The sequence below is a fragment of the Macrotis lagotis genome, chromosome 1 (assembly GCF_037893015.1).
Source record: "Macrotis lagotis isolate mMagLag1 chromosome 1, bilby.v1.9.chrom.fasta, whole genome shotgun sequence".
NCBI lineage: Eukaryota > Metazoa > Chordata > Mammalia > Peramelemorphia > Peramelidae > Macrotis > Macrotis lagotis.
The window spans coordinates 243,335,548-243,361,091 of NC_133658.1; the positions used below are offsets into that span (position 1 = coordinate 243,335,548).

Genomic DNA, 25,544 nt, shown 5'->3' on the forward strand with positions numbered 1-25,544 from the left:
AATAAATATAAAACAATAAATATACTAAATATTCACAAAATATATTAGAATTGTTATATTTCAACATGCCTCTAACTTGTTCGTCAATCACTAGTTTTATTCTAAAATTTTCCAATTCACTTTGAAAAAATTGAATGAAAAATCTGACAGTGCTATAAAAACAGAGAAAGTGTCATTTAAGTGAGGGCAAAAATCTGGAAAACTGTCCAAAAATTTTGATGAAATATAAAAGTTCTTAAGTAGCACCAGAAATTATTTTTTACTAAGGGTCCTTATCAAATGAGTTACTGTCAAAAAAAATGACATTGAAAAAACTTTTTTAAACATGCCATTAGGAGCCCATCATTATTGATTTTGTTAAATTAATATTTCAGAGAGAAAAATGAAAACATATTCTATTTCTTAAAATAGGAAATAGGAAAAAAGTTCATGGTTCGGTCTGACACAATACATACATCTATCCATCCATCCTTCCTTCCTTCCTTCCTTCCTTCCTTCCTTCCTTCCTTCCTTCCTTCCTTCATTCCTTCCTTCTTTCCTTCTTTCTCTCCATTCATCTACTACTAATTTGTGCAACGTACTGTGGTAGGTCATATGGCAGTTCCAAAGATATAGTCTTTATCCTCAAGAAGTTTATAGTATAAATGAAAAGATAAGGTAGATATATTTTGTCACCTCTCATTCAGGAAAAAAAGACTAGTGAAGTCACAATATATAAGTTTACATATATCACTGTGAAGGGATAGCCAAAGTCCAATTTAGGTGAAGGTGCCATAATATAATTAATTCTTACAACTCATGCCTGACCAGAACTGTAATGGTGATAGAGGGAAATGAATTGGAGAACCTAAATTATTGGACATTCTGCAATCCTTGCAGAGTTGCCATTACTCCTGAGAAAACTATGTATTTCTTGCTACAACTTAAGGTTTTGTGTAACATTCTACTAGCTTAGTTCTGTTCAAAGGCACCAAATCATTTTTGAAAAGAGGCTTAAGGGGAATGAAGAAATTATTTTGTTGTGGATAAGGATTGTTCTTGCTCTATCTAATAGGTCAACATGAAAAATTCTTAACAATGTTTTTGGATTTGGCCATGTTCATTATCTGAAGAGTAAGTTAGATAAGTTCAAAAAGTTTGGTCAGCACAGGATTTTTTAGGGAGGGTTTGAGGCAGATCTCCCCTTCTTTCTAATGAAATAACAGACTTCTTAAATATTAAAGTTCTAAATAAAGTAATTTCCTTATAACCACAAAATAAACAGTAAGTATATTGGAAAGATTTTGCATAATGAAGTTTGCATAAGGGCTAGAACAAAATTTTATTTGCAATTTTTACAAGTTATCTATAAACGGGAAGCACCATATTATGTAAGTTTGCAAATTATAATAAACTTTACAAAGTGGGGAAAAAAACCACAAAGAGAAAAAGTGAATAGACATACTTAAAGCTATATGATTGAGTAGAAAAGAAGCTCTCTTTAATCTACAATTCATTATCTTTCTTCCTAAAACATGGGGTTCCTTGCCTGACTTTTCCTCCACATTGAATCAGTTCCCAAATCTTATTCATTCACACATCACAGTTTCTGACATTCATCTCTATGTCTTTCCATTTCCATTTCTTGAAATTAACACTTTAAACTAAGGTAATGGTCTCCTAATAATTCTCTCTTTCTTCAATGCACTGTAGTCTATTTAATTTCCCTAAATATCACTTAGGGGCAGCTAGGTGACACAGTAGAAAGAGTACTGGCCCTGGAGTCAGGAAGAACTGAGTTCGAATCCAACCACAGACAGGCAATAATTACCTAGCTATGGGACCTTGGGCAAGTCACTTAAACCCATTGCCTTACAAAAATTAAAAACCAACAAAAAAACTTATTATAGTACTCAATGCTAAAATATAGGCAATTGTTTCCTATGATACAAAGCCCAAGCATCCAAGATATTTAATTTGGTCCAACTTTACTCTTATAATTGCTCTATCACTATTTCTCTAAATGAAGCCTACACTCCAATCAAAGCAGACTATTTTGTGTTTTTCCAAAGAAACTTTCCCATTTCCATGCCTAATTCCATATTACTCCCTTGCTTGGAATGTCTTCCCCTTATTTAAATTCCCATCAAAATTACTTTAATTTTTCAAGGTCCAAATTAAATGCCACTTTAATCCATGAAGAGTCCTCTAATCACCATAACTGGAAGAAATTGCTACAGTCTTTGAATTTCAATAGCACTTTGAACTTTGCTAGTGGACACTTATTATATTACTGTCTTTTAAGTATATATAACCTAAGACCCCCCAAAAAATATAAGCTTCTCTGGACAGGGAGCATTACTTTATTGAAACAGTGATAGACTTGAAATCAAAGTTCCAGGCCAGCTTGCAGGCCAGGCATTTTCTATGGAACTATTTCATATTTTTCTCTATTTTTTTCATTATTTTGTCTTTGTTAGTGGATCTTGTTATCTCATGAAGTCAATTTTTAATTTTCTAATTCCAAAGTTCCAATTCCAACTTGTAACTTCTGTCTCTGCAATGAAGTTCTCTTCCAGATCTACATCTATGACCTTTTGATACTCTAAAACCTATAGAATATTGTCTTAAAGATCTTACAATAATGGTATTACAACTGTTATTCCTTATTAGAACTTTATGGTACAATCAAACTGGTCTTAGCTGTTCTTTACAAGATGGCAGGTTTGTGACTTTTCTTTAATATCATAAAAAGTATCTATCTAAAATAAAATAAAAATAATTACTATTTATAATGGGGATACACTAAAACCATTTCCAATAATTACAGAAGCAAAACATGGCTGACCACTTTCTCTACTATTATTTGCTATAGTTCTGGAAACCTAATTTACAAAGAACTTAAATGAACTGAAAGGAATAAAATTAGGTAAAAGACAGACACAACTACCCCTTTTCTTTAACAATGGATTTACTTTGAAAAATCCAGGCAAAGATAAGGAGACAATAGCTTTAGTAAACTGCCATATCACCTACCACAGTATGTTGCACAAATTAGCAAATTTAGTAAAATCAACAGGTTTTACTATAAGACTACTACTACTAATGATGATGATGATGATGACAAAATTCTAGAAGCAATAATAGAAAGAAAAATTCCATTCCAAATAATTAAGAAATGCATGAAGTTATCTGGGGATCAATCTTCCAAGGCACATAAAAGACTTTTACAAATTCAATTACAAAGTGCTTGTTAAAGAAATAAAGAACTTGAGTTCAGTGCTTAATGGGATAGGTCATATCAATGTAATAAAAATGATAATACTACTTGAATTAATTGATTCTCTTATGCCATAATAAACCAGTTACTAAGGATGAACTTTACTGAACATAATAAAATAACAAAATTTATTTGGAAAAACTAAAGATCTAGAATAACAAGGTAAATGATGAGAACTAGGGATGAAAGATCTAAAAAACAGCAATCATCAAAGCAACTGGTATTGGTTGAAAATAGATGAAAAAAACAGCAGGGAGGAATTAGAACTTTAGGAACCTATTCATACAAAGGAAAAAGGCATAAATTACTTGGGAAAAATTTATTTTATAAGAACTGCAGGGAAAAACTATAAGAGTAGTCTAGGAGAGATTAAGTTTACATTGGTTTTATGTACAAATCTTTTTTTAATTTAATGTAATCAAAATTATCCATTTATATCTCACAATGCTCTATCTCTTATTAGTCATAAATTCTTCTCCAGTGAATGCCTGATAAGAAATGTTCCAAGATCTTCTAATTTTCATATGAAATCTCCCTTTTTATGCAGCTCACATAACCATTTTGACTTTATCTTGATAAAATGGTGTGAGATATTGTTCTATTCTCAATTTCTGCCAGATTATTTCAGATTTTCCTGTTAATTTTTCCCCAAATAGTGAATTCTCAGCCCAAAAGCTTAAATCTTTAAATGTGTTGATCACAAAGTCATTTACTAATGTGCACTTTATGCTATTCTGTTACACTGAATCACTTTTCTATTTCTTAGCCTGTAGTACCAGAAAGTTTTGATAGTTGATATTTTATAATTCAAGATCTGGTACTGCTAAATGTCCTTCATATGATTATTCCTTTTCATTTTTAATATGTTTGCTTTTGCTTTGTCTAAAGCCATGATTGTCATTTCTCCTTTTTTTTTTTTACTTATTTTTCCTTATTTTAATTCTCTGTAATTTTTGGTTTCAAGTGTGCTTCTTGTAACAACGTATTTTTGGATTCTGATTTTTAATCCATTCTCCTACCTGCTCTGTTTCATAGCTAAATTCATTCCAGTCATAGTTAGAATTATGATTACTGTTATGTTTCCCACTATACTATTCTTTTGTTAATCCTTCTTTTCCTTTTTTTACACTTTCCTCAAAAATTGGTTTTGCCTCTGACCACCACCTCCCTTAATCTGCCCTTCCTTTTATTTACTCCTATATTTTCTTACTTCTTCCTTTTCCTACTTCCCCGATGGGTGAGATAAAATTTCTATACTGAACTCTGTGTGTGTGTGAGTGTATATATACATAGATACATAAAGATATGTATCTATGTATATATTTAGGGAAGGGTAGAAAAGCCTTTATTAAACCATTATTAAAAACGGAAATTTAAATATTGCCTGCTACCATCAATGTATTGTAAAAGCTCTTCTTTATATCTTTTATGTAATATACCTTTTTTTCCATTCCTCTCCCCTCCTACTTTTCCAGTGCATCCCAATTTTTCACCCTCCCCCTTTTTTCTCTGAGATCATTCCAATGTAATCAAATCATGCATAATCATGCTTTCTATTCAGTCTCCTGTCTCAATAGAGTTGCATGTTTCATCATACCATATAGGAATATAAACAGATTAATTTTTGAGTCCCTTATTGCTTCTCTTTAATATTTACATTTTGTATAATTCTTTGATTCTTGTGTTTAAATGTCAATTTTTTTTATTCAGTTCTAGTCTTTTCATTAGTTAAACTTAGAAGTCCTCTATTTCATTAAAAATCCATTTATTCCCCCAGAAAGATTGTATTCAGTTTTGTTGGGCAGGTTATTCTTTTTTTTTGGGGGGGGGGGCAAGGCAAATAGGGTTAAGTGGCTTGCCCAAGGCTACACAGCTAGGTAATTAGTAAGTGTCTGAGACCGGATTTGAACCCAGGTACCCCTGACTACCTGGCCAGTGCTTTATCCACTGTGCCACCTAGCCGCCCCTGGGCAGGTTATTCTTGATACTAATCCTAGTTTCCTTTTCCTTCTGGAACATTATATTCCAATTCCACCACTCCTTTATCATGCAGAACATTGAATGATCTTGTCTAAGGCAACTTGCAATATTTACTCCTGAATCTGGGACCTCTTACATTTGGTTATAATATTCCTGGAAATTCCAGTTTGAGTTCTCTTTAAGGAGGTGGTCAGTATATTCTTTCAATTTCTATTTTACTTGATGGATCAGGTAGTTTTCTTTGATAATTTCTTGAAATATGATATCTAGGTTCTCTTTTTTAAATCATGGCTTTGAAGTAATCCAGCAATTCTTAAATGATCTCTCTTTGATCTATTTTTGCAACCCAGGGATTTTCAAATGAGCTATTTCATATTTTTCCCTATTTTTTCATTATTTTGTCTTTGTTATTGGATCTTGGTATCTCATGAAGTCAATTTTTAATTTTCCAATTTTTTTTCAATGAGCTTCTGTACCTTGTTTTCCATTTGGCTAATTTTGTTTTTTAAAGTGTTATTTTCTTCAGTATTTATGTCTCTTTTACCAAATTATAATTATTTTTTTCAAAATTTTCTTATATTACTCTCATTTCCTCCCAAAATTCTTTCTCCATGATTCAACTCTTTAACTCTCCCAGTAATTCTTGTTGAACTTCTATCCAATTTGCATTTTCCTTGGAGGCTTTGCTCCAGATGTTTTTAATGTTGTTGTCTTATTCTGAATTTGTATTTTGGTCTTCTGGGCTATTGTTTTTTGGTGATTAAGTCCTTTCCTTGGAGATTATTTTCCAGCTCACCTTGAGGTGAGGAGTCTCAATCTCAGGTATTTTTGAGCTATTGTTTTCAGAGATATTTCTAGGAGTCTGGAAATTTTTGTGTTTCCAAGGTGATATGATCCTTGTGATCCATCTAAAGTGTCATCACTGTTTTATGGTCTATAATCTGATTTTTACCCAGAATAAGTCTCTGCTGCCCTAGAGTCACAACTACTACAAACAACCCTAAACCTATGACTATGCTCCTCATGCTATCCGCTCTCTATTAGTGCTTCTCTTTGTCTTGTAATTGGAAGCGGGGCTCTGATTCCCCTGTGACAGATCACAAACCCTTCTCTCTGCATTGAATCTGTGACCCAGAATCATGTGAGGGTAATAGAACTGCCAAACAGTTCCAGGTCACAGGGCATTTAGGGTCCGCAAAGGGTCATCAATAATCTCTTTCTGGGCTGAGCTCTGAAAGCTGCTGCTCTCACCACCAAAGTCTACCACAAGTGTCCTGTTGGAAGCACTTCATATGGCTCCCACTCACAATCCTCTCCTGACAACCTCCTAAGTGGTCCTAGGTTGGAAAAATGTTTCATCCTGACTTTCTGTGTGTTCATTTCCTCCAAAATTCAATTTTAAAGTATTATTTTGAAGATGTTAGGAGAGGAATTTTAAGAGAGTTCAGTTTGGTTGTTGCCTCCATACTCTGCATCTTGGCTCTTCTCTGCATTTTTTTAAGCTGTTAAAATGATTTATCTATAATGCTATAATATCTTTCTATTAGCCTAAATAAGTGAAAGATTTTCTCTGACCAAACTTGCTATAGCCAATTCATCAATAGATTTAAACAATTTAATCTATCCCTCTTTTGATAGAATATATTTATATTACATCGCTCAAAATATAAATATTTCTCAGAATCTATATTATATTTCTCAAAATAGAGGTACTACCTAAGGATTTATTTCTTTTAAAGGACTTTAATAAAGAGGAATACAAAACTTGGGTGGCATATGCTAGAACAGAAGAATTGAAATATTTTCTATCTTGGAGAATGTAGTTATAGATAAATAAAACTTTCAGGGTGCAAGAGACAAAGTCATGGAACCAAGGGTTCATTGGCTTGAATTCCTACAACTATTCATATGCTCCAAAAAAACCTTGATTTTAAGTTAAGACTGAAGGTGACCCTTAAAGAGCCAGTCTACTCAAGCACTGGTGAAAAATCCAACATTAGATTAAGCAGAGAATACATACAGGCATATCTCATCTTTTTTTATTTTATAAAAAAAATTGTATTTACTTAGAAGCATTCAGAATGTCAACAAAACAGCTGCAACTTTTTTTGTTTTTGCAATTACAGAGTGGTATTCAGTTAACAGAACAACAATTATTTCATAAGCTGCATCAAAGAAAACTGAAGATGAAAGGTTAGTGGCTATTGAAAATACCACTAAAGGACAGGGCTTTCTAAAGACACATTTGGTAGTGTGTTAACTTATACAAAAAAAAGACACTGTACAGTTTAAAAACAAATCTTACACAGCCTTACATTTCATTTTTTTTCTTTAAAATGATTGAGTTGTGTACAGGAGGGTTAAATGCTTTATAGACAAGAAAAAAACTGCTCTAGAACCAATTTATTCATCCTCCTCATCATCTTCCTCCTCTTCCTTCTTTTTCTTGCTCTTCTCAGCCTTGACAACTCCTCCCTTTTTACCCACATCAGGTTTTCCTTTAGCTCGGTGTGCAGCAATAAATGTCCTTTTTCATATTTTTCCTTCAGCTTAGCTGCCCTCTTTTCATAAGGTTGCTTGTCATCTGCAGCAGCATTATTCCACATTTCTCCCAATTTTTTTGCCACATCTCCAATGGAAAGACTAGGATGCTCCCCTTTGATTTTTGGATGATACTCAGAATAGAATAAGAAAAATGCTGAAGGAGGCCTCTTTGGTGCATTGGGATCCTTGAACTTCTTTTTTTTTTCTCCTTTAGGTGGTAAGTAGGTTTTCATTTCTCTTTCATAACGAACCTTATCAGCTTTTGCTATGTCCTCAAATTTTCCTTTCTCTTTAGCAGACATTGTCTTCCACCTTTCTGAGCATTTTTTAGAAAATTCTGAGAAGTTCACAGAAGCATCTGGGTGCTTCTTCTTGTGCTCCTCTCTGCAGGTTTGCACATAAACGGCATCTGAAGACATTTTCCCTCTCAGCTTGTTAGGATCACTTTGCCCATTTTGGATTACTTTCCCTCAGCACCGAACAGAGTAGCCCAGTTCCCATCTGGCTCTTGGTTGCCCTGGTGCTGTCTCTATGGAGCTCAATGTACTGCAATCCATACCTCATCTTATTGTGATTTTTTGTTTACTGTTCTTCACAGATATATATATACATATATATATATATATATATATATATATATGAATAAAATTTTACCATTTGAAGATTTGTAACAATGCTATGACTTGCAAATCTCTCAGCACCATTTTTTTAACAGCATGTACTCACATGCCCATCACTTTTTGGTTATTTTTACATTATTTCGGGCATTTTCATTTTTATTATCTTTCATGAGGATCTGTGATCAGTGATCTTTGATGACTATTATAATTGTTTTGGGGAGCCACAAGCTATGCTTATTTAAGACAGAAAACTTTATTTATAAATATTTTGTGTATTCTGACTGTTTCAACCAATAGTCATTCCTCAATCTCTCTCCCTTGTTGTGTTCCTGCTGGTGAACTTATCTTTTACTCATAACCTAATACTTGACTCAATCCAGTTGTAGTCAAGTTCTCAAATGAACGTGGAAGAGGCAGGCGGGAGACAAAGATGGCAAGTTCTCTGTTTAGTCAACCCAAAGCAAGTGCTTAAATACCCTTTTTTAACTCCCAAACCCATGTCATTCTCTAATTACAATTCAAACAACAATCCATCATGGACAGCAGGTGATAAAAGTTTACTTCCTCAGGCTAGTTCTCTGGTACAATGTTCCAGGAAGTGCCATAACATAGGAAACAGATGGGAAGATCCAGAGAGCTGACCTAGGTAAGTAGGCCATTGGTGTAGTGGAAAAGAGGACTGTCTCTTACATTCCCTTTCCTGGAACCTCACCCTATTCCTTGAGATACAACAATAGTGTAATTAGGTCAATGAATAACCTTAAAATGACCACTAATTGTTCAAGTAAAAGGAGAGTCAACTGATTCAACAAACTTCATAGTTTCCTTATTTCAAGAAATTGTCACAACCACTCCATCCTTCAGTAACCACCACCCTGTCAGCAGACAACATCGTCAAGGCAAGATCCTGCCATCACCAAGATTACAATTCATTGAAGGCTCAGATGATGATTAGTTATTAGCATTTTTAGTAATAAAATATTTTTAAATTAAGGCATGTACTTTTTTGTATATAATAAAATTGCACACTTAAACTACAGTATCATGCAATTGTTACTTTTATATGCACTGGGAAATCAAAAAAAAAATATGTGGATATTGTTTATTGCAATAGTCACTCCATTGCAGAGAATAGGAAATCCAACCCACAATCTCTCTGAAGTATGCCTGTACTAATTAAAGATTAGTAAGAAAGGAATCAAGGAAGTCCTAAGATTTAATAGCTTGCTCTTTAGGACTTCCACATTCTTTAGTACTTGTGCTTACCTGTTTAGAAGTTATGTTTTTAATTTTTAAAAGGCTTAAGTAAGAGAAAAAGCTTGCTAATATCTGTCAATCAACAGCATCTAAGAGAACTCCAGCTGTATGGACCACAAGTCCATAAGCAAGGAACCACCGCTTACCTGGTGGCAACTTACCTTATTAGCAGGCAAAGTACCGAAGAAGAAGCAAAGGGCCTCGCAATTAAAATCCATAAAGTGACAGTAAGTGCCACAGTTACCAGGTCAGGCCATAGTCAAACATGAGCAATCATAGTGTTTAGCATATTAAAATAATAAAGCAAACTTTTAATTCAGTATAGGTGTGGGTCTGGTAGCAGGTATCAGATTAGAAAATAAACACCATCAATTATCCCTGAGTTCTTTGATTCTTTTATCATGTTTATATTGACCAAATTTCAAAGGCATAATCAAGATAGAAGACAACTAAACAAACTGGAAAAAGCAATTACACAGCAACACCTTCCTTTTGTCCCTAATTCTTTATACAAGGGGACTTCAAGGTCCAAGCTGATGTTTCTTCAGACCTCCTTAAATCTCATCATCTACTTTAGTCACCATCATCCTCAGGTCATACACTAAAAAAAAAAGGTATACAATAGCAAATCCATGAATCAATATATTCTCGAACAGTTTCCCCATGAAGAATCTTTATCTAATGGTCTAAAGTTTATTGGAAACCTGATTCTAATTTAAACATAAGCATCAGGGATGCTTGTCTTAAAAGAGGTAAGGCAGAAATATTGACTAGAAAGATGAGGCTTAGATAATAATAATTAATCTGGAATCACTATGAAATCTGGAAACTCTAACAAAATAAGGATCAAACTGGTAATATAGAAAAGTTCTCAAATTAATGAGCAGCAAAAGAAGAAAAGTAAAGGTGGGAAAGCTTTGAAAATCTAATTTCAGTTACTGTTGATTAATTTGGCTCTAATATTGCCACATTAACCCACAGCATGAAAACTGGTAGTAGTGTGGTGCAATGGAAACTCTCACAAGTCAGGAAAACCTGAATTCAAATTTTATCTCTAATATATCTTGTCTGTGACTCTGGGACCTACAATTGTTGGTAGAAATCCTTACCTGCTATGTTCTTCTCCATAATTCATTCCAATTCAGTCCAATCATCACTACCCACTTCCTATCTTCAGGTATGTCCATGAAACCTATCCACTAAAATGTGCTCCTTTATTATGTCCTGTGAAACCCATAGTCGATTATGAGTTTATCTTGAACCTTCTCATCACATCTTCTGACTATATACAAGAAATTAGATTTTAGTTATTGTTTTCTCCATTTCTACACATATGCCTCTAGATTAATAGAAGGCTACCTGTTCTTTCCTTGCAAGTTCTACTTTGAGACAAACAATTTGTCACCATCATCACGTTTAATGTGCTTTTTATGAACCCAGATGTAGTCTTGACTGCCTTCTAGGAACAATGTTTGCATTCTTTGATCTTAGCAACAAAATAAGATGTCAGATGAAAGTGAATAGTAAATTCTCTTGTACAAAAGATTTTTTTTATTCTGCTATTATCTTTGACTACCATGAAAGCATCACCTGACACCTTCACAGTTTTATTCTTGCTCTACTAATATTTTACATTCACTCAGTCATTTACCAAACCAGAACTTGGAAAATATTATCAAGTGGATATCAGAAGGCCATTTCTGAGCTCAAATTTGGGGCTTCCCATACTCCTTCTGACCTTACAATCCCTTGGTCTTTAGAGCCATAGGCTAAAGGCCTTGGGCCTTTCTACTATTTCCTAATTCCTCTTGTACTCCTTGTATAATTCTGCTTTATAGTTAAATAACTTCTATATTAATCTAATGTGTAGATTCCCTTAACTTTCTGACTTTCTATTGTACTCACTATAATCATCCATATCATTCCTAAAGTCAGTTTTTTCTCATTTCAGGTGAAGTTATTCCTGAAGAAAATCATGGAACTCTGCTAACTTCAACTGGGTCTCTCCCCTCAGAAAATCTCTTTTCCTATTTGATTGAGATCAGGGTCAGTCAGCAAGAATGACCTTATCTCAATGGACTTTTTTTTAAATATAGAGCTATCTCAAAGGAAGATTGATGTTCCTCCTTTCTGCCATCCATTTGTACTCTTGATTCCATCCCCTAACTCCCTCTTTGGAAAAGGGGATCCTTTGATTAGCCCCTTCTCCCAGCATCTTCAACTCTCTGTTGACAATGGATCTTTTGGAGAGAGAGAGAGAGAGAGAGAGAGAGAGAGAGAGAGAGAGAGAGAGAGAGAGAGAGAGAGAGAGAAGAATCATTGTGTAGTAGAAAGAGCATTAAACTTGAAATCAGGACAAATCTGAGTTTGAATTCTGCCACTGAACCTAATTATGTGACTATGGGTAAGTCATAGTCATTTTGAACTTCAGTTATGTTATCTTTAAAAAGGAGACAATACTAGCTAACATTTGACTTTCGGATTGTTGTGAGGATCAAATGAGATAATATAGTTTTGCAAAACAAAAATTTGAAATATCAGCTATTATAATGTTCTCTTGTCTTAGAGGTCTCATATAAAGTGGCAAAAATATTCCATTTTATAGGATCATTAGTGTTAGAAGGGAATTTAGAAGTTATCTAGTTCAACACCCTTCATTTTACAGATAAGGGAATTGATACCTAAGGAGAGTAAGTCATTTGTCCAAAGTAATGCAGGTAGTAAGTAGCAGGGCTACAATTTGAACCCAAGTCCTCTGATCCCAGTTAGAGTAATTTGAACCCAGGTACTCCTGACTCCAGGGCCTACTGCACCACCTAGCTGCCCCTACTTATCTGTTTTCTTTGTTAAGTATATTAAGTAACTAATCAATTGCTCACTGTCCTGCCACTCCTTAATTCCTCACAATCTGATTTCTGTTTCTACTGCTTGTTCAAATTGTTTATTGTCAAAGTCACCAATGATGGTAATATCAAATTGAATGAATAGAAGCTGAGAGATCATCTAGTCTAATACACAATTAGAGGGGAATTCCCTTGACAACATCCCTGACAAGTATTCATTCAGCCTTTGTCATAAGACTTCTAATAATATACTTCTTTCTAAAAAAGCCATCCTAGTCTGAGACAATTTCAATAATGTTTTCTTTATAGTGAGATAAAAAAGAACTGCAACTCCTACTCATTTTTCTTAATTCCTATCTAAGCAGGACAAGGTTTAATCCCTCTTCCACAAAACAGCTTTCAAAATATATAAAAACAGCTCCTTATCACTCTCCCTGCCCCCTCTGCTTTTCTCCACCATAAATCTCATTTTTTCATCTGATCCCTACTGTCTTTAGCTAATTAATAATCTGTAGCATTTGATGTTCTTACCGATTCTATTTGAAAGCATCTCTTCCTTACTTTCCCATGTTTTTCTCTTATCTATATTCTGATTGTCCTCTAATTCCTTTTGTTTTATTCTAAATGCATTTTTCTCTTCTTGTTCACCAAAGTTCAATGACCTTCAAAGCTCAGAATTTTCTCTAAAATCTTACTCTTTCTGAGATTTCATCCAATTACATGCCCTATACTCAAATTATTCTTAAATCTTTATATACATAATCCTAACTTCTTTCTTGAATTATAAATCAACTCTTTGTCAGACATTTTTACCTGGATTTAAAGGTATCACCATACATTTAACATGTCTTAAAACAAACTCACCACAGTTCTCATCAATGCAGAGAATCCATCCTCATCTCCAATGATTTCCACCTACAATGATGGTACTGGCTCACATCAAATTATAGTATATTCTGTTTATAGTACTTTCTTTTTTGGTATCCTTCATTTGGCACTCTGCCTTATGTTGATACTGATTCATTGATGCTTATAAACCTAGTTTTCCCTCCTAGATGTTTATAGCTCCTGAATGGCAAAGGCTGTTTCAGATACTATGTTTAATTATCTTCAGCATCTAGCCCAGTGTTTTAGACAATATAAATGATTCAATTATGCATATGTTTAAAAATATGATATTCTACTAATGGCATATATACTTATAAAATTCTTGAATAGCTCAATACTAGAGCGATTTATTACAGGTAAGATGTGAAAGTTGTTTCATGATGACCATATAAAATACAGATAAGTTAAAATGCACTTGCTACTTACTCTTCTGGTTTACTTAGAGGCCCTTGATTGATAGTAGTTATTGTATTATTTGCCCATGGAACCTGTTCATCTATTCCTGGCTGCCCAAACTCCAGCTCAGGCAATCCTGCATCAAGACAAAAATAAAGTCAATGAATGTCACAAAATAGGGGCAAATATCACAAAATGTTTGAAATATTTCATTTGGAGTTTGACAAAGTTTTCATTATAAAATGACACTTCATGTCTTCCGTGAATGCTATTCTATTGACAAATTTATATAATAAATTAGCCCAAAAGATGACTAAGAATTAAGAAGCAAAAAAACCACACCATTTAAATTGCTTTATAATCACTGAAAGGTTCACAAAATGGATAGAGATTGAATTCTGAGGTACTCAATGAGTAGAAGAGATTGAAAAAATAATAATAAAAATCAAATTTTGATTAGAAGAAATGAAAAACTATTGCTGCATGAAGAAAATGAATGCAATTAGTATCAGAAGAGAAATGGCAATCTAAGGGGAAACAATCCTTACATCTCTGATAAAGTCTAATATGCAAAATAGCAACAGAATTGAAATAAGACAAAATCTAAATGTAAACTCAATCATTAATGAATGAACAAATAATTCTCAAAGATTGAAAATTAGTTAACAACATATGAAAGAATTTTCCAAATCACTAATAAAAACAAAGGATATCAAAGGTTACGTCACTTTGTACCCAACAAGTTGGCAAAGATGATAGGAAAAGGGTACTGGTCAAATGATGGAGGAATTGTGTAAATATGGGTATACTAGTCCAATACAGTGAAATAGTCCAACCATTCTGGAAAGCAATTTAGAATTTTGAGAATTGTAAATGAAGCAGATATCAACTGATTGAGAAATAGCAAAATGAGTCATACATAGTAATGTAATGGACTATTTAGAAATAAAGAAGATAAAGATCACTATTAAATATAGTAACATAAAGTGAAGCAAGCATAATCAGGAAAATTTTAATGACTGTATTTGGCCCTCAAAAAGAGATATAAAAAGACATTTAATTCTTTGCAGAAATGGGGAGACTATGGTCAACTGCCACCCTTTAGTAATGCTTCTTGCATGGAATGGCTCAAACATAGCAAATAAACTTATTTAATTATGTACTGAAATAATTTTAGGACATTTTTTATGAAAATAGCTTTCTGCATAATATGAAATTTTTCCATTATTTACAAAACTCACTATTATCAAAGTATTAATCAATGACAAGTTTAATGGCTCATTATTGCCTATTGTGTGGAGGACATCTGGCATTCAAAGTTCTCCAGAATCAAGTATTATCCTATTTTTTAAGACTTTCATCTAATTATTAATCTCCACATAATATACATTCCTACCAAATCAGACTTCTTGTTGTAAAGGCCATCTGCTTTCCTGCCTAGTATCTTCCTTCACCACATATAGGCAAAAAACCCTTTATTTTCATTTCTAATGGTTATTTGGAATAGGATTTCCCTATTTATGAGGGGAGTTCTGTATTTTATAGGAAAGAATTTTATTGTTTCAAGCATTTTGTTGTAATTATTATACAGAAATGCTGCAGCTATTAGGTAACTCAGAATCTCTGCTGATTTCTTGAGGTTTTCCAAATAAAACATCAATTCATTAAGAAATAGAATAATTTTTTCCTCTTTGTCTATCCTTATGTTTTTAACTTCCTTCTTTTGTTTTGCAAATAATTGCAAATAATTTTGTCAAGAATAGACTAAGAATATAGACAATAGACAAAGAATATAGACAATAGACAAGAGTAGACATCCTTGCTTCTCTCATGTTATAAGAGTTTATCTTCCTTGCACATAATGTTTGCTTTTGATTTTGGATACTGCATTATGGTCTGTGTCATCTTTTAGCTGAACTGTTTCATTTATAAATTTGCTAAAACATTTGGAGGATATTGAAATCAGCTTATTGTCTATGGCTTCAAACAACATAATATAAATTACGTTGTCTTTCTCTTTTTTATTTTTTGAATTTTTGTTTTGTCAGGTAGCTTGATTTCAACTCCAGCCTTTTGGATTCACTTTAAAAAATAAGAAAAATTTCAACCTCCTTATTTTATTTTTTTCAATCTTTGTTTTTTTCTCCTTCCATCTTTAAGAGAAGTAACTTTTCATTTATTTTATCTTAATCTTTTTTTAAGGTGGTTGTCTTGCCTTTACCCCCAAGGTTTTCTTTCATTTGTCACCTTTTTCCCTTTGGTGGAGGTCTGCTTATTAATTTCCTACTTTTCATGCTTTTTTCTAATTATTTACTTATTTCCCTCTTTTTACTAATGTGATAAAATTGATTTTCTCTACTTTCCCCCTCCCCTTCAATTAGTCCTGTTTATTAGATTTTTAAAATTTTTTTATTTAAAGCAATGGGGTTAAGTGACTGCTTACGGTCACACAGCTAGGTAATTATTAAGTGTCTGAGGCCAAATTTGAATTCAGGTCCTCCTGACTCCAGGACTGGTGCTCTAATCACTGTGCCTCCTAGCTAGCCCCTTTTCATCAGATTTTAAAATTTTGGGGTTCCTTTTTATAGGAATTTCTGTCACTCTCATCATTATCTACTCTGTCTGCTCTAGACCTTCATTCTCTGGTTCAAGATTTCTATAATTATCCAGTCCTTTTCTACGCTATATTCATAATGGAATCATTTTTGAGGTATGCACTGAGTTCTTCCCTCTAAGCAGTTTCTGCCATTATCTCATAGAACCTATCTTATGGTTTTCTTTTCTGTAATTCATTCTATGTCTATTCCTGCATTGCCTCAGACTTTGTCACTCATCAATGAGCTGTATTTTCCCCTGGTTACCCTCTTTACAAATTGTTTCCTTTTAAATCTATTCCCAGGTCCACATCCTGCCAATCCTTATAGGGCTACTTGCCCCTAGAAATTCCAACTCTGCAATTCCCCAGGCAGGAAGAATGGCCTTTTCAATTACCAAATCCACACAGTCAACCCTTAGGACAAAGCTCCCATTTGCCTTCACCGTTAAGAATATACATTAGTAGAAATGCATCATGTCAGGAAAATAAGGCCCTTCCCTCCCCCACCCATTCAATCTTTCTCCCTTTTCCATTATCCACTCCTCTGCACAGTCTACTTTTGAAAAAAAAAAAAAGGGGTCATCTTTCCATACTGCTAGCCCTCAATTTGACCAGGGCACACCCTCTAGCTTTTGGTTTTCCTATACCCCATTAATAAACTCTCACTTTTTTGTAATATAAGACCATGAGAAACACTGATTTATTTGTAAGTGGGGAATAAAAGGTTCTGACTATAATGCCCTGGGTCTGCCTTTCCACCATTACCTCCACTTGACTTCTACCTTTACGCATTTCATTGTGTATATTTACAAAGAAGTCTCTTTACTAGTCCTCTTCAGTCACTTTATTGCTACTGTTGGTGTGGAAATTGTTCATGCCTTCTGCACTGAATCTTTGGTACATTAAGTCTTTTTTTCTCCCCTTATTTCCTTATCATTTGCTTCCTGACTCCTCCTTCCGTGATAGTAGCTTCCTCATATCCTGGATAGTGGTTGGATCTCAGCCTGTTTTCATCTTGGCAATTTATGGTTCAGAAATCTAGGTTTGTGCTGCAAGTGATTTATGGAGACAGAACCAGCCCCAGTTGGATGCTGAATTCTTTCCCTAAGGCTGAATAAAGCAGCAAATAGTCTCCCCCTCCTTCCCCAAAGACTGTCCGGTTCCCTCTGTTTCTCAGTTCTCTGGCCCAGCAGTCCAGAATACTGCCATGGAGGTGCTACTGCAGCATGAGATGATTTCTATTATTTGGAGTAAGGATTTCTGAGGCTTTGGAGAAGTGAGATATTATTTCAGTTGGCCTATATTTCAAATCTAGACATAGTCTTTCCCCATTCAAAATGATCCTCTCCTGCAGAGATCTTTTGAAGCACAGAACCCTGCTGCAGAACTAGGTCCATTGAGATCTCTGAAAGTTGAAGCTTAGATCTTTATTGTACTGAAATAAAGATGAGTAGTCAAAAGTGTGGGATTATATTTTGTTACTAGCATATGGAACAGGTGACTTATACAGACATTGCTAGGAGAGAGGTAGGTTGCAGAGGTTCTGAGTGAGCTAAAGCCAATTTTTTTAACCTTCTTTTGGACTTCCATTATCCTATACCATGAACACAGCTTAAAGTTGTTTCACCTTGGAGCACTATTTTTGGGGGAGGGATTTTAAGAAGTCATTTTTTTTCTAATCCATTAATTTTACAAATGAATAAACAGGCCCAAAGAGAAGAAATGACTTACCTACAATCAAATAGCTGACACCACATGGGAAATATACTTCTCACTGTACATGAGTAAACGCTTGATTTTTTAATTCTTAAATAAAGTGCCACTTGACTATAAACTTTTCTTAACACAGAATTGATTCCATTCATGTACCAATGACTTTTCAAATAACAACTCCCTCTTTACTTCCAACTTCCATATGTAGTGAATTTTAACAAATCTGACGTATTTGATTATGGATAAAAATTTGTATTTATCCCAACAAATAATATATCTGTGAAATGCGGAATAGGCGGTGTCCTGACTGGGAACATGAGAGCTACTTGCCTCATTTTGACAAAGCAGGTTTAGAAACTTTATTCAGATAGCTTAAATAGTATCTAGATGTGTTGAAATCAGTAAATTGAACTCTAATATACCACATTTGTTACAGTTTCAGTAGATGTTTCATTCACAGGGGCCAAAGTTCCTGAATGTCTAAATTTATATAAATGTATATAACCCCCTTCAGAAAACATTTTTTAAAATTTTGAACTCAATACATACTGTTCAGCCTGGGAGGAGGTCTGGCTGAGGTAGACTGAAGGGCAGTTGGCAGGATTTCTGATTTGATGGTCACCCCAGGGCCTCCGCCTTCCATTCTTTCTGACTCACATAAACCTGACAGTTGTGATGCCTTCTCCAGGGTTGGCAGTAATGGATCAAACTGGTCAAGGTCAGCAGGAAACTAAGATGGGAAAGCAAAGTCAGAGGTTATTGTTATGTCTACCCTTCAATCAAAAGCAATGAGCTTTACTAGATTCTTTTCACTTTAGAAACTGAGACTGTAATTCTTTCAAGAAGAAGATAAAACACTGTTGCAGAGAAGTTGGACTAGTGGAAAGCACACCTGAGTAGGAACCAAGAGATTTTGGCTCAAGTTCAACTGAAATTTATCAGCTATAGGAGACAACATGACTTAGGGCAACAAGGGCTTTAGTCTCCTCTGGTTTTCATCTCCCAATTATGCATCTTTTGGCTACCTATAAACATATTGAGACAAGACTCTCTCACTGGAGAAATCCCCCACCCTCCCCAAAAAGCAAAACAACACCCAATAAAAACAACAACAAACAACCCTTTTCTTCAGTCTACCATATTCTAAGACCATTATCCACAATCTCACAGCCAAGCTCCTAGGCAAAAAACTTTATAAACTTGTTTCTCCTAATTCTTCTCTTGCCACTCATTTCTCAACTCCTAGCAATATAGGTTCAGATCTAAATATTCAATTCAAATACTCTCTTCCAAGTTTATATATTTCTTTTGACTTATTATTACTATTATAATTACATTTGTCATCAGTAGTTTTATTTGAATCTTTAGAACATGAACAACAACAGGGACAAGATCACCTTGAATCTCATTATCAAGAAGAATAACTCATCCTTAACTGTCATTATCCTCAAATTGGGGTATGGAGGGAAAAGGAGCAAACTCCTTATGAAATTTTGAGCTCTTGATAATTTTTTCCTGTAAATGCCTGGATCATGATTTTTGTTTCTGAATTTATTTCAAAAATTCAACTGAACTGTAATGAGTTAAGTTTAGAACTGATTAACCACAGTCTGTTTAGTGGATCAAGGAATTTGAAGGGAGTCTGGTATAGTATTTTAATACCACCAAGATATCCTCCAAATACGTATGGCTGATTATACAAATAAATCTGGGCCCATGTTTTTATTTTATTTTTATTTATTTTTTCTTTTAGGGTTTTTTTTTTTTTGGCAAGGCAAATAGGGTTAAGTAGCTTGCCCAAGGCCACACAGCTAGGTAATTATTAAGTTTCTGAGACCGCATTTGAATCCAGGTACTCCTGATTCCAGGGCTGGTGCTTTATCCACTGCACCACCTAGCTGCCTCTTGGGCCCATGTTTCTAATACTAGAGGTGAACTCAAATAACAAAGATGTCTTTAATCACAGGATAGAAGAAAGGAGTTGTTGCTTGCCCCTCATTTGCAATTTCTAATTTCCAACCCATCATATTGTCCCCCATGCAACTCAACAGTGTAATAAATCATAACTTACTCTAGATCTATGTAGGCCAATTCTTTGTTTACCTTTCTTAAAAATTCTAAAAAAAGTTTTTCTGGAGGAAACCAAGACTGCATTTAGTAGATTCACAATTTACTAATGAATTGATCATGCTCAGAACTTTATACCTCAGAATACATTAATTTTAACTGTTACACAAGGATTAGCTATTTTTCTTATTTGTATCCCCAGTACTTAAACGATAAATATGAGTAAATGAGGGAATAGAAAACTTCTAGTATTTTTGTATATTTTATAACCTGTAGATCTAGAGACTTCTCATGATACTCTAAAAGAAAAGATCATTCTATGCCTATACTGTATAACATTTTTAAAGCAAAATGTTGTACTTTGTAAAAGTATTTTGTTTTGTATCTAATGAGATAACATGGAGTTTGGGGTGTTTCTGTTTTTAATATAATTCTTAATTATGTTTCTAATGTTGAACCACATCTGTTGCATTTCTGGCATAAATCAAACATGAATATAGTGAATATTTTCCTTTCGTAACTGAGTAGCTTTTTGCCTAAATTTTACTTAAAATTGTAAAATTGGTATTTATTAGTTTATACCTTTCTTCTCTGATTTTGGTATTATGACTATATTTGACTTAATATAAAGAATTTAGTTGACAGTTTTATTTTTCAGGATTTTCAGTCTTTTTTTGCAAGGCAATGGGGTTAAGTAGTTTGCCCAAGGCCACACAGCTAGGTAATTATTAAGTGTATGAGTTCGGATTTGAACTCAGGTCCTCCTGACTTCAAGGCCAGTGCTCTATCAACTGCACCACCTAGGCCCTCTTTTTCAGGTTTTGAGAATGATTTGTGTAACCCTGGTATGAACTGTTTTTTGAAACTTTCATATAATACTCATGTAAATCTCTGGGGATAAGGGTTTATTTCTGCCACCCTCCCACCATTTTCAAAGACTATTACGTGGCTGTGTGACTTTGGGCAAGTCACTTAATCCCATTGCCTTGTAAAAGGAAAAAAAAGGAAGGCATTCCTCTTTCCAAATTAGTTATGTGAGTTTTAAAGAGGTACTAATGGACCACTAGAAAAAAATTGTATCCAGTAGATCCCAGAAGTACATACTGAGGAGAAACACAGATTCAGTGACAGTAAATCAAAAGAAGGGTTGACTTCAAAGAGCTTAGTCAAGGTTATAGCAGAGAAGAGAGTTGGACTTTGCAAAAAGACCTTGGGGAAGAAAAGGTTAGGGGTGAGGGCAGGTGTGCAGAGCAGTGATCAAGCAGAGATAATACACAAAAAGATAGGTACTTGAGAACTCTAAGAAGACAGATTGAACCTCCAAGTTTATGAATTATCTTTGTATTCTTAAGTTTGTAATCACTCTTCCCATAAGCACCGTGTGTGTGTGTGTGTGTGTGTGTGTGTGTGTGTGTGTGTGTGTGTGTATGTATGAGAGAGCATAAGTTAGGCCAGGCACAGTGAAGCAATCTTCATATCTACAGAATATTTTAAAAATCTAGGAAAAAAATAATGAAATTCATATGAAGAAACAAGCATAATAATGAGAAAAAAGGAAATGGGGAGGAAGTCTCTATTATAACAGAACTCAAACTAATCATTAAAACTATTTGATGCTAAATTAAATTAAAATTAAATAAAAAATTCCCAAAACAAAAAATTAGACACATCAAGTAAAGGATGAGATTAGGTATATGATACACAAAAGAAAAATACAACATTGTGTAAAATAACAAAACTTGCTACAGAGCTAGACAGCAGTCTAGCAGAAATTATTTTAGACCATCACCTAATACCATAGACCAAGATAAGTTAAAAATAGATACATTGCCTAGATGTAAAAAGGCACATCATAAACAAATTAGAAGAGCAGGGAAGAAATCATAAATGTAAAGTACTTTATGAACCTTAAAAATTGCCAGTTATTAAAACTGGATTTTATATTAAAAATGGTAGTTTGTAATTAATGAAGTGATAAGACTATACAACATAAAACAGGTAATTTTGATTATACAAAAAGTTTTTGCACAAAAGTTTTATAAAAATTAGAACTGCAATAGTTAAAATGGGAAAAAAATTTTTCAACAAATTTCTCATAGATATAGTTCTTATATACAAGTTATAGCAAGAATTGATTCAAATTTATTTCAAGAAGCCATTCAACAATAAATGGTATGATAAAAGGATATGAATGGGCCACGCTATGAATAATTATGTTCTTAAATGTACTAAATCACTAAAAATTTGAAAAATGCAAATTAAAGCAAATTTGAAATTCTAACTCAATTTTCTCAAACTGACAAAGCAAAAGAGAAATTGTGGAAAAACAGGTATACTAAAGTACTGTTGGTGAAGCTGAGAAGTGGTCTGACCATTCTATAAAGCAATGTGAAACTCTGACTAGAAAGTAGTTGAAATGCGTAAAGACTATGATACAGTTACAGCAGTATTAGGTCTGTATCCCAACAAAATCACACAAAAATCAAGGTATGCAGAAATACTTAAAGCAGTTCCTTTAGTGGTTAACAAAAACTAGAACTGAAGACATATTTGCCTTTGGAGAACAGCTGAAGGAAATGAATGAAATGAAATAAAAGAAATGAAATGAATGAAATGGAATAGTTTTGTGCTATAAGAAATAACAAAGGGGTAGGGCCAAGATGGTGGAAGCAAGAATTCTCACAAGCTCTTCCAAAGATCACTCCAAATGCTTTTAAATTATGACTCTAAACAAATTCTAAAGTGACAGAACTCACAGGAAGACTGAGTGAAACAATTTTTAGCACAAGACCACTTGAAAGATCCTTGGGACTGGAATGTGCTCCAGTCATCCAGAGCAGCCCATGGGGCATCTGGGTGTGTGACAGCATCAGCAGTTTGCAGACCTGAGTCTCAGCCCAGCAATTGCCAAGGACAACTTGAAAGGGAAATGGAAAAACTATGGCACACTAGAATGAGTGTGTAACCCAGTTTAGTGCAGACTAAGCCTAGGGACTAGGAACAGGACTGGGGAGCCACCTGGCAGCTGTTTCTGGAGCACTCTGCCAATAGCTGATAAGGAGGTTGAGGAAAACAAAAGAGATCTCTCTACTATTTATCTCTGAGGCAGGATTCTGTAACTTTGCTCAAATACAGGCCACAGTCTGGAAAAAGAGCTTTACTGCCATAGTGGAGTAGGGACACTCTTCATAGGTCCAGGGCAGAGGGGAGTGCTTGTGGTCATCCACACATCAGAGCACAAGACAGGAGAGCATAAGCTACAAAAACCCTCAAAAGACTGGAACACTGCATTCTCTGCCCTGGAAGCAGAGCCCCACCACCGAAGAAAAAAAATCTGGCAACAGGCAATCACTCAGTAGATAGCAAAGTCAAAGCTTCTGTATACAAAACCTCCAAGAAAACTATGAATTGGACTCGGGCTATGGAAGAGCTCAAAAAAGATTTTGAAAATCAAGCAAGAAAGAGAAATGGGAACGATGTGGGAAAATCATGAAAACCAATCAGCAGAATGGTGAAGGAGATATGAAAAATACTGAAGAAAATAATATCTTAAAAACCAGCTTAGGTCAAATGGCAAAAGCAGTCCAAAGGTCAATGAGGAGAAGAATACCTAAAAAAGTGTAACTGACTAGATAGAAATGGAAATAAACTCAAAGAAAATATAAACTATAGATCCCAGAGAGATAGAAATCCCTAAATGACAAGTCCCAGGAATATTATAGCCAAATTCCAGAACTCCCAAGAAAATATTACAAGCAGTCAGCAAGAAACAATTCAAATATTGTGGAGCTATAGTAAGGATAAAACAAGATTTAGTAGCAGCTTCTACATTAAGGGCTTAGAATACGATATTCTGGAAGGCACAAAATATTGGATTAAAACCAAGAATCAACTACCCAGAAAACCTGAACATATTCCTTCAGGGGAAAAGATGGATTTTTAATGAAATCAGGGACTTTCAAACTTTCCTGTTGAAAATATGATCAGAGATGAACAGAAAATTTGATGTTCAAGTACAGGACAGACTTAGGTGAAGCATAGAAAAGGTGGATGAGAAGGTTAATTATCTTCCTGCATGGGAAGATGATACTGTTAACTCATATGAACCTTCTCATTTATTAGGCCAGTTAGAAGGAGCATATTTACACAAGGAACAGGAGGGAGCTGAATATGGAGTTAATGTGCAAGAAAGGGATGTACTGGGAGAAAGGGAAAGGAGAGGTAGAATAGGCTAAGTTATTGTAAAAGTTGGCAAGAAGAAATTTTTGCAATGGAGTGGAAGGTGAAAGGGAACCTTGAGTAAGGCTTCATTATCACTGAAAATGGCTCAGAGGGGAAATAACATACAAACTCAATTAGGTATAGAAATTTTTCTTGCTCTAGAGGAAAACTGGGCAGAAAAAAGATGAGAAAAGGGGGACAGAGGAAGAGGATGGGGGCGGGGGTAGAGGAGACAGAAGGAGGGGAAGATCATGGGTGAAGGTATACATAACAATTTTGAGGAGGGACAGGATGATAGAAAAGAGAGAATGTTATAAATGGGAATAGGGAAGATAGGACAGAGGGAAATGACCTAGCAATAGTAATTGAAGGAAAAAATATTGAAGCAATTTCTCTGATGGACTTACGATAAAGCATGCTATCCAGCCCAAAGACAGAGGAGATGGTATCTGAATATAGAAGAGGTATACTTTTTTCTCTCAATTTATTTTTCTTGAAGTTTCTCTTTCTTTGTGAAATATAAGTGTACACTTATTGTATAGACAATAAGTCTACATGACATGTAAAATTTTAAAAAAGAAATGAAATAATAATTTTATAGGAACTTGAAGATTTCTATGCACTAATGCAGAGTAAAATGACAAGAGAATCTATACAATAACATTACATTTTAAAAAAATGAATTTTAAAGATTTTAGAACTCTGAGCAAGACTAAGCTAAACTACACAACTCCAAAAGAATAGAGAGGTAACATAACATCCAATCCTCTAATAGAGAAGTTCATGAAGTTAAAATGCAGAAGGATTCATTTTTGTACATGACTATTATGGGAATTTGCTTTGCTTAATATTGAGGACTTTGTTTATCTATCTATTTATTTTAGGTTTTTGCAAGGCAAACGGGGTTAAGTGGCTTGCCCAAGGTCACACAGCTAGGTAATTAAGTGTCTGAGACCAGATTTGAACCCAGATACTCCTGACTCCAAGGCCGGTGCTTTATCCACTATGCCACCTAGCCGCCCTGGTTGTTTTTTATTGATTCAATGATTAGGGTAGGTATAATTGTTAACTGAATGGAAAAGAGGGAAGAGTAACAATAGGCTAACATTAAATAAATCAATGGAATACTGAAATAAAGGTATATACACACATACTAAAAA

General features: G+C 34.3%; 1 protein-coding gene and 1 pseudogene across 10 annotated transcripts in view; both read right to left on the bottom strand.

Moving 5' to 3' along the window:
• The window catches only part of NCOA1 (nuclear receptor coactivator 1), a 216,921-nt gene that overhangs the window by 45,764 nt on the left and 145,613 nt on the right, over window positions 1–25,544 (bottom strand). For all 10 annotated transcript variants that reach the window (XM_074209970.1, XM_074209969.1, XM_074209972.1 and 7 more), the window contains 2 exons: window positions 18,646–18,826; window positions 13,818–13,923 (listed from right to left, as the gene is read on the bottom strand). In XM_074209970.1, coding sequence (XP_074066071.1) covers window positions 13,818–13,923; window positions 18,646–18,826 — 287 coding nt within the window. The remainder of the gene's footprint in view (window positions 1–13,817; window positions 13,924–18,645; window positions 18,827–25,544) is intronic.
• On the bottom strand, window positions 46–13,811 carry LOC141504745 (high mobility group protein B1 pseudogene; annotated as a pseudogene).